The sequence below is a fragment of the Armigeres subalbatus genome, chromosome 2, assembly GCF_024139115.2.
Source record: "Armigeres subalbatus isolate Guangzhou_Male chromosome 2, GZ_Asu_2, whole genome shotgun sequence".
In the NCBI taxonomy this organism is placed as follows: Eukaryota; Metazoa; Arthropoda; class Insecta; order Diptera; family Culicidae; genus Armigeres; species Armigeres subalbatus.
This window is the reverse complement of record NC_085140.1, coordinates 206,641,564-206,651,936: the sequence shown is the minus strand read 5'-3', so window position 1 is coordinate 206,651,936 and position 10,373 is coordinate 206,641,564. Positions and strand designations below refer to the sequence as shown.

The following is a 10,373-nucleotide window of genomic DNA, read 5'->3' as shown; positions in this document are numbered from 1 at the left end:
TCAAATTTTTGTCGATGGATGATTCACTGTTATCTTTGACGATGTCAGTCTTTCTAACCTTTTTTGTTGGTTCTTCAATTTTCAAATCGTTATAAATTTCATTGCGATATTCAAGCATACTGAACTCTACTGAATCAAACTTAAGAGTTTTTACGTGTTTCTTAAAACTATATATTTTGAACATATTTGAATGCATCCTGGGAATGTACACTTATATAGAAAATCGACTGGAGGCTTATGTGTACGTTGAACATGGACAATCAGTTCCTCTGCTGTCTTGAATTGACAATCGCATTCTACTATGCAGCACGGTAACATTATCGCTGATTTTCAGACTGGCTATTCAAAAAATGGATTAACTTATTGATACATAAATAGCCGCCATAATTCGAAGGTACTTCGTATACGAATTGCTCGATGAATACCCAAACCAATTTTGAAAATTTGGCAACCGGTAATCCAAGGACTATTTGTAGATTCAACAATACGTCAACTCCACGCACAATAGTTTCAAGATTGTAGATTATATCTTTATATACCACCAGGCATTCACCTGTAGCAGCAGTCAAGTTCTCTCCAACGACGATGAGCTTCGGAGCAATTGCAAACCTCTGTTCTTCGTATATTTGTATAGTTTTCTCCAACTCACTAAGTGCTTGATCCTTGTTGTCGACTAACAGAAATGCTTCTGCTTGGCCCGTGGCTACCGTCGGCTTAAAACCTTTCGAGGCCTTAACTGGAACGAGCACCGTATTTAAAGCCAGAAGTAAATTCAGTAGTCGACAATCTGGAAGCAATAAGAATGTTTTATTAATTTTAAATCTACTTATTTTAACATAATGGGGTCTTCAAATTCCCTAGAACTGATAAAGCTTGGCTATATAAACATGAACACAACGAATTACTTTTCACCCATATGATATTCTGCGCGGATTTTTTTTTAGATTCGTCTGTACTGCTTCTTTATTCCAATCATCGTTTTTTTCAGGTATCATTATAGATAAATTATTTTTTGTTTATATGGAGCATGAGAAAATGACAGACCTCCCCATTAGTGCTTACGTAATTATTGTACAACCCCTTAAGATACATGATCAAGTTTTTTGGTTTCAAGTTAACTAGTTAACTAAGTTGTTCGGAACAACTGTTATTCAATTGTTCAACTAAACCAGTGAAACCTGCCCAACCCACCCTATATCACAGAAGTTTTTCTTCATTCCATACTTTAAACCAATGCACACGTAAAAATCACTTTTCTTTATTATATCCATTTTTCTCAATAGCACTTTTTCGACTCTCTCGTTGCACAACTTGGTCCTAATCGGTCCGCAAGATCCCAATCGTTCCGCCAGATCCTAATCGATCCACCTGGTCCGTCGGTAAACTACCTGTTTTTAACCAGCTGATCAGCCAGCATTGTGGTTCTGTCAAACATAATCAGGTTTTAATCACTAAGCAGTATGATGTTTTCCTTTTTAAAACAAACCTGTGTATCGGCTTCTCCAATATGTCGATAATATTGATCGTTGAGATGAAAATCCATTCCGCGGTTAGCGGCGGATGCTTTTTTACTTCGTAAATCCAAGCGTAAACCATCAGTTGGTTCTAAACATATGCTATACGCTGGCAGTGATTCCTGTAATTAAAAAAATATACTGGTTGTTATCACGCAACATATTACATCATGTTATGTATAAAATGTATATCAATTAAACAAACCTGTTTATTTTCCATTATCCAACAGTCATTCCGCTTAACGCTCCAGGCGTTCTGGATTTTTCTGGGACGTTTAAAATTAGTATTAACACTATTTAAAAACGCTAAAAACAGTGTAAAAAATCGATGGAAGACCTAACCACTGACTCAATGTTTTGATCATTCTGTTCTGTTCTGACAGTATAGGAATACACTGTTAGAAATAATTTCAAAACTTTAGCAAGTGAAAATACATTTTAAAGTTTAGAAAAGAATAATTCTGAATAAACTAGAATTACTCTAGTTTTTATTTGCAAAAATAATGAAATGAATATTTAAAAAATATTATCATTTAAAGCTCAGTTTGAGTTGTTTTCACCATGAATTTTGTCAGAACTAAAGATCTCCTTATTCAAAGAGGAAAGGCAATCATTTTTTCTTGGAGTTCTTTGATTTAATAAATTGTGTTGTTCGCAAAATACGTAACGCTAAAAATGGTGATTTTGGACCAACACCCTCCCCCTCGTGGCACTTTTTGTATGTAAGGTTTTTTTTTGTATGAATCGTAATGCTACGTAATGACAGGGTAAGTGAATTGAACAGCTCAGTTGAATTCAATTGACTAGTCAAAAGTTGAACATGTTTAACTCTCTTTTCGTTCAAGTGAATTGAATTAAGGTGTATACACGTTCCATTCACGTTCGATTCAAGCGACTTGCTCAATTCACTTACTTTGTCTAAACGTAGCATAACGTCTTGGCTATAAGCCATTTTATAGAAAGCTCAAAAGCTCATTTAATGACAGGAGACCAAATACTAATATTTACATTTTACAAGGAACATTTGCGAAAATGAAATGAAATGATGATGATGATGATGACGAAATGATGATGGTTTACATGCAAATTTACCAAAACAAAGACCGAGCCGTCCACTCAAAATTTCGATCAGCTGTTCGAATCTGTCTCATAAAATGGCTTATAGGCGTGTCCGTCTCCTTCCCCCTGCAGCGTAACGTAATTTGTGAACAGCCCCTATCCCTAACATCAAAACCGTGACACCTGCCGCATCATCAGTTTCGTGTTTAGTAAGTAGTTTGTTTCTCTGACACTTGTTCCGAATTTATTTAATACAATTAGGAACTATCGTGAATACTGCGGTAACCCATAAGCCCCTGTTGCTGCTATACATGAATTTGCGTTGGACCATTTAGACGATAAAACATGATTAACTGAGGTTAGTATGATAATGTTAAAACGGTCGGTTTACACACTGGTGACGACTCTGTTTACATCTGACGAGAGATAAAAGAACCGTCGTTATCATGCTGCTAGACACAAAGTTATAGCATTGCTTTGTGGATGCCTCTTTATAATTTACAAATTTCTAACTGCAATGCATTATGCAATAGTTTAGTTGATGTTAAATGCAATCAAAGTGCGTTATTATATAGTATTGCTACAGACGAATCCAAATATCTTAGTTTTTGCGCATAATAGTGTCAGTCTGTGCATGTTCATATAAAAATATTAATTAGACACTTATGATATGCATGTTTCTTACCGATCGATAGCTCGTTATTTCTCAAAGCATATGACAAGTCTTTAGCTGATGGATCCTTAGCATACTTGCTGACATATTTTGCAATGGGCTCAAACAATGAATTCCATTTCTTCGATGGTTCCGTTGGATTTCCCAGACCAAGTTTACGGTACTCGATATCCAGCTGTAAAGATATAACATGTATAATTGTCTCGAACTTTAAAAAAATATAAATATGTATTCATTCTATTATTACCAGTTGATATCCACACTCATTTGAGAGGTGTGGGTAAGTATTGATTATTTGATCGGCCTTAGAAAACTGACGTAGATCAGCTTTTCTGGCAGGAAAACTTAGTTCCCATTGTGACAGGACAGTCGCCCAAGGAAACCTATTAATTTCCAACCAAGCCAATGCTGTTGCTACTTCGGGTAACAGTTGTTCGTTATCCAAATCGTTGTTCGTTGAAATGTGATGCTTCTCTTTTTGATCACGTTTACGTTCCGATTGTTTAATATAATTTATACGATTGTATAATTTGCCAGCAGGGTTACCACGGTTCTTGGCTTTCGGAATGTAATATGTTTCCTTTTAAGAAATGCAAAATAAAATAAATAATAATCATTTTCAGCATTACAAATATTAAAAAAAGGAGATTATAAATCTACGAAAACAAATTATCAAAATTGTTTTCTTTAATAAAAAAAAGCTAATACAAATGTATCTTTGTGATACTCCATACATCTGGTAAAATTTGGAGTTAATTTTTTTATATTATTGACGCACCAGTCTGTTTTAGTATGGGGTATACAAAGAATCGATAGAACGGAGATTATTTTTTTAATACTTTGTTTCGACACAAGATCGATCACATTGGCAACCACCAAAATTAAAAATAATTATAGGACCTTAGATAAAAAATGCATTCTCTTTCTGGTACTCACCTTGTTTTCCTTTTTGAATAGTCCGCATATTACTGTACTTAGATCTTCTACCACTTCGGATGATGTTTTACAGTTTCGGGTTAAGTGGTACCTTGCCACCGTGTCGACAACAAACTTTCTTCCAGAATCCGACAAGCAGTGAGTTTCAGCGGCTTTCAGCAGTTGTTCGCCGTATACAGTTTGCTGCATAAGCTCCTTCAGCAGAGCCGGGGTCAAACGGGAAGGTGTATCGCCAACTGAAGATGTTGAAACTTGCAGACCATCGATGGCGTCAGCCTCCGGGGGTTGATCGAGAACTTGCTGTAAAAATTGTTTTTTTTTAATTTTCGGGCGGCTTCAATATTACGAATATTATATTACTACAAATATCACTAGTCTGTACTTAGCATTGTGTTTTTTTAATGAATGTATACATTATATGCCTTCTCAATCCAGTTGAAAACTGGAATGAGCGACTAGCGAAGTTGGTTTTATCTTAGGGGCCGTACACTAATTACGTAAGCATTTTTTCTGGGTTTTTCAACCCTTCTCCCCCTATGTAAGATTTTTCCCATACAAATATTTTTTTATTTATATGGAACGTAAGAAAATGGCAGACCCCCCCTCCCCCTATAAGTGCTTACGTAATTAGTGTACGACCCCTTACAAACCTTCGGAGTAGTGCACTGTATAGTGCTTCGTCATACGAAAACAGCACACCACTACCAAAGTTAGGTTTAATGTACGAATGGTGAGATGAATCCAACTGCGCTAATTGTACATTCCGGTTTGCAACTGCATTGAGCATACCAAATTTTTGAAAGTAATTTATATTTAGCAAAGTGCATTCCAGTGTGCTATTTTAATTCAACCATATCGACGATAAATACCTTTGTTTGACTTGTGTTGTGTGGATCTCCGTCTGTTACGAGCTCTGATGTTATATGTCCGTTCAATTCCGTCACTCTTCCTCCCGGAAAATTATTTCTACTGCCGGGCTTATTGACGACTAAGCCGCAACTTAAATCGTATATTTTGGAAGCGCTCTGAGAAAAATGAAAAACTAATAATTTCCAATTTTCAGCTTGCGGAAATGTTAAATACCACTTTTAAATCAAGAGGCTTATCTGAGGACGATTCAGCGGTTTCTGCTTCACCGTTTATCGATGCATCACAACTTTTTCCAGTAAATGTGTTCTAGAAGTAATTTTAAATTGTTGAAATGTGTTTACATTTATATGATTTGAGAATACTAACCTCAAAATCAGTTGCAGTTTTATGCAAAACTTCTACCGAAGAGTGAGCTGGTTCTTCCGGAACGATTGTTGCGTTATCCAGACCCTATTAAAAGTTATATTCATTAATTTTCGTACTACAGCTGGTTTGGAGAAATATACGTTTCGTAAAGCCTCGAACGCAGTAAAACGGAATGGCAACGGTAAGGACAGGATTTGACAGAAAATATATGGGCTAACTGTCAATTACAGTCGCCGTTCCGTTGCAGTGCATAAAAGGCTTAAGAACTACTTACGTTTCTTTTTCGCCAGTCGAGAATCCAGGACCATAATATCTTTTCGTTAACCGGTGTATCGATATCCGGGCTCGATTTTATCGCGCTTGCTAGTTGGGTCTCAGTAAATGTTATCAGTTGAATCGTTATGATTTTCGCTCCTATAAACAAATAACAACCTTATGGCACTGAGATTACAAATATTGTTAAACTTACGTCGGAAAAGGTCCAAATTTAATCCGGGAGCTCCTTTTAACAAATCTGCTATCAACTTTAGCTCGTCTACCACGATAGGCGCCATTTTTGTATTTTCAAAGGTTTGACGTATGACTTTTTCACACAAGTATAATTGTTGAATTTCATAAGGCGGTGTTTTGAAAAGCTTATGTATGACGTAAGTAATTTCAATGTTTAGGTGACGCAAATCATATGAACCATATGAGTTTCATATGTACCTTATGAAAGCTAGATTTTGAATCCAAAAGTAGTTTCATAAGGCGAAATTATTGAATTTCACTAGTCCAGTTACCTGAGTGTAGATCCCCCGATAGAACATTTTAGTTCACTTACTATATGAAAGAGGAGAGCATATACTTTCAGAGATACTGATTTTTGTAAAATAATGTTTCCCCATAGAGACACCGTGACCAGTTCGGGTCGAATGTCCCTTTCGGCTATATGTCGCTTTCGGCCAAACAACATTCAAGGACAAACCATTTTAAACCTAATAACAGTTTGGGATATACGTTCAATTCGGCTTAATGGGATTTGGTTAGACATTTTTTGGCTCAAATCGGCCTACAAAGTAGAGAGGTTGCGAATTTTCGTTCAATGATCTTTTGACAATAAGACCATTTCGCCATAAATGTCATGGACTTAACCACGAGCGTCTTCTTTTTTCACGATTCTTCTTCTTTTCGCTCGAAAAAATGACATCCGCTGCGGGCCGATGAACATTTGAGTGAATTCAGAGTTTTTAGTTCACCGGATGTTCACGTTGATGTTCTCTCTTTGCCCTCAATTGAGGTTTTCTTCTTACTGAAAATCAACGCGTGACGTCATCGTGGTTTAGTCCATTTGGCTAAATGGGTGGACATTTTTGACCATATTATCCATTCAGTAATTGACATTTGGCCATGTGACTCGTTGGGCCAAACAACATTTTCGATGCAACGCATTCTAGACATCAAACGGTTGTCAGTCAACGTCAGATGCAATAGAAGTGCATCAGATTGTGCAGCACAATGCAGCTATTGAGTTCTAAAAATGAGTAGAAGTGTGCATGATTCCGCAGTATTCCTCTCGAAGTGTTTGTGATATTTTGGCTGCAACTGGATTACCACCCACTTTTTTTTACCTTACCCAGTGACATTAGTATTAGTGGTTCTGGCTTTGGAGAACTCAATTATCGGTTTTGTTTGACATCGTTTTGAAGTTCAGCGGTCCGATAACTACACAACTGTTGCAACTATCGAGCATTGCAGTTAAATGACTTGCAGTTATCGAACGTCTGCTGTACAATGAACTTTTCTTGGAAATCCAACGAAATTCCTTTAAAATTCCGAGCAATTTTCCGTTGAAATTCAAAGATTTTATTATTGAAATCTACACTTTGAACACCTTTGTGCGAAAATTCTAAAGAATTTTCCTTTCATATTTCAGAGAATTTCCTATAAAAACTCCAAATTGTCTCTCGCGAATATTCTGAAGACTTTCTGTTTTAACGATGGCCATGCCAAACTAGTCATCTTAACTTTTCTAAACTGAGTAAGCTACGGTTAAAACACCTATTCTACTAGCCGCACTCTTCTACAATTCTGAAGAATTTTCTGAGTAAATTTCGAAAAATATACAAACTGAAACTCAACAGGAACGTTCCGTGGATATTCCGAACATTTTCCTGTAGTAATTTGGAACAATTTCTTATGTAAATTCCGAAGAGTCTCCTGCTGAAATTCAAAACAATTTTCTTTTGGATTACCAAAAGCTTCTGATGGTAATTCCGAAAAATTCTGGAAACTTCAAAGAAGTTTCAATGAACAATCCGAAAATAATTTCCAAATGAATATTTCGGAAAAATTTAAAGATTTTTTTGAAGAAGATCATTAGATTTTTCAGGCGAAATTCGAAAGATTCTTCCGTTAAGGTCTTGAAAATATCCTGAATGAAAGAAAAAAAAAACCTCAAAGAAACGTATTAAGAAAATCGCCTCGCCGATTAACGCCGCCGCCGCCGCCGGCTAAAATGGCTTTCGGCGTGACGCCGAAAACGCCGCCGCCGACCAAATTTCGGACCAACGCCGCCGCTGAATATCTGACCGGCGCACACCTCTAGTAAGCCAGGAGAAAGGGTCGTTTTGGCCAATACCGTTCGGCCGAATGCCGTTTGACCGAAGACCACTAGGCCGAAAGTTGTTTGGCCGAATATACCATTTAGCCGAACAGACCATTAGGCCGAAAGGGTCATTTGGCTGAAAGGGTCATTTGGCTGAAGGGTCATTTAGCCAAAAGGGTAATTTGGCCTAATAGGACATTTGGCCGAATAGGACGAGTATTTCCCACTTCTCACTGTGAAAAGAGAGTAGTGCAAAGTGAGAAGTGAGACGTCTCGCTATTCACTTCTCACTTCTCATTTTTTTCAGTGAGGAGTGAGAAATAAAGAGTGAGGAGTAAGACGTTTCCATTCTCACTCCTCATTTCTAATTTCTGTAAAAAGTGTGAAGCGCGAAGTTAGTAGTGAGACGTCTCACTACCCACTTTGCACTACTCACTTTTCACAGTGGGAAGTGAGAAATGAGCAGTGAGTTGTGAGACGTCTCACTTCTCACTATTTATCACTTCTTACTGTAAAAAATTTGAAGCGACGTCTCACTACTCACATCGCGCTTCTCACTTTTTACAGTGATTAGTCAAAAATAAGGAAATAGAAGTGAGACGTCTCACTACTCACTTCTCATTTTTCACTGCTCACTGTTAAAATACCATTTCGGCCAAATAACCATTCCCGAGTAGCACACATGTGGGATAGAAATTTATGTTACCAATATACATCTGAATTAGATCACATTTGAGTTACAGCAACCTAATCGGTATGAATTGTGTTGCTAGAATTTCGGTCAAATGACCCTTTCGGCCAGATGGGTTCCGACCTAATGGTATGTTCGGCCTAGTGTCATTCGGCCAGATGGTTTTCGGTCGAATGGGTGTCGGTCAAACGATCCTTTCCCATAAGCCAGAAATCAGAATTCCGAAGTCAGAAGTCTGAAATGGGAAGTCAGAAGTCATAAGTCAGAGGCCAGCGTTAAGTTCGTTACCGAACAAAACAGTAACATTAAACCAGATTTATGGTTCGGGAAAAAGGATGTTTTATTCGAATCACGGTAACTTTCATTTTAAATGAACGAACGATAGCACCAGCATCAAGGCCTGTGTGATGGTAGCTACCAATCCGAAAGCAAGCCTGAAGTTATCCGCAATGGCAACAAGCGAGGAAAGCCAAATAAAGAAGAACCTGGCTGCTGATCGGACAAATATTCGAGAGTGAACGAGTGATACTCTCGTCTTACGGTCGTAATTGCCGGCAACCGTACTCGCGTGTAGTTTTGGTGTCGTCAATACCTGTCATGGCGAGCGTCGAGTGAACCATCGTACCAGTGGGATCGAAGACCATCTGCAGCAGTAACTCCCGGGGTCAAATGTTAGTTTCGAGTTGGTGGTTAAAAAATCAGAAGCTAGAAGTCAGCAGTCAGAAATCAAAAGTCAGAAGCGAGAAGCGAAAAGTCATATTTCCCTTTTCGCTTCTGACTTGTGAGAAGTGAGAAGTGAGAAGTGAGAAGTAAGAAGTGAAAAGATAGAAATCTGGTATCAAAAGCCAGAAGTCAGAAGTCGGAAGACAAAAGTCAGAATGCAGATTTTAAAATTCAGAAGTCGAATTCTAGAAGTTAGAAGGTAGAAGACAGAAGCCAGTGAAAAATCAGTGAAAAGTGAAATAATTAGAAGTCAGCATTCAAAAGTTTGAAGTAAAAAGTCAGGATTCAGAAGTCAGTCAGTTAAAAGTAGAAAATGAAAAAAGAAAAGAAACGGAATTCAAAAGTCAGGAGTCAGAAGTTACAAGTGAAAAAATCAGAAGTTAGAATGCAGCGTCAAGCGGGAAGTGAGAAGTTAGAGATCAGGAGTCAGAAGTTAGAAGACTTAAAGTAGAAGTCAGAAGTCTGGTAATCAAAAAATCAGAAGTCAGATGACAGCTTTCAGAAACAAAAAATATGACCTATCAAAAAAACTTTCAGGATCCTTTGAGAGCTACATGTTTATATAAAAGCAAAAATCTTATGAAAATAGTTATTCACAAATTAGTGTAATATGTCTCTTTAAGCCTCTTTAAGCAGCTCGGTGAACTCTTTTGAGTGGCCTGAAAATATCCTTTTTAGAAGCTCGGAAGCCTTTTTTAAGAAGCTTATCCAAATTGGACCGAAAGCTATCTATTAAGAGGCCCAGATGTCTTATTTCAAGAGGCCCGCAATACCTCTTTCAAGCTTTTTTCTTCAAATTTTCTTCCTTTTTCCTTTTCCTTTTTAAAAAAACTTGGAGGGCTCTTTTAAAAAAGGCTTGGAAGGCTCCTTTGAAGAGGCTCGGAGGCCTCATTTCAATAGGTTCGTAAGCATCCTTTCAAGAGGCTCGTAGCCCTCTTTTCAAGTGGTTTGGAA

At 37.5% G+C, this 10,373-nt stretch overlaps 1 protein-coding gene and 1 long non-coding RNA gene across 2 annotated transcripts; both read right to left on the bottom strand.

Moving 5' to 3' along the window:
• Nucleotides 1–317: 317 nt before the first annotated feature.
• On the bottom strand, nucleotides 318–5,972 carry LOC134209510 (uncharacterized). The gene is made up of 6 exons (XM_062685491.1): nucleotides 5,888–5,972; nucleotides 5,693–5,832; nucleotides 4,183–4,482; nucleotides 3,494–3,826; nucleotides 3,259–3,421; nucleotides 318–787 (listed from the first exon to the last, which is right to left on the bottom strand). The coding sequence occupies exons 1-6, from the start codon at nucleotides 5,970–5,972 to the stop codon at nucleotides 318–320; spliced, it is 1,491 nt and encodes a 496-aa protein (XP_062541475.1).
• Nucleotides 1,274–1,867, bottom strand: LOC134215800 (uncharacterized). Its single transcript, XR_009980315.1, has 3 exons — nucleotides 1,720–1,867; nucleotides 1,487–1,636; nucleotides 1,274–1,424 (listed from the first exon to the last, which is right to left on the bottom strand). It is a non-coding gene; the product is annotated as an uncharacterized LOC134215800 (long non-coding RNA).
• Nucleotides 5,973–10,373: the final 4,401 nt, after the last annotated feature.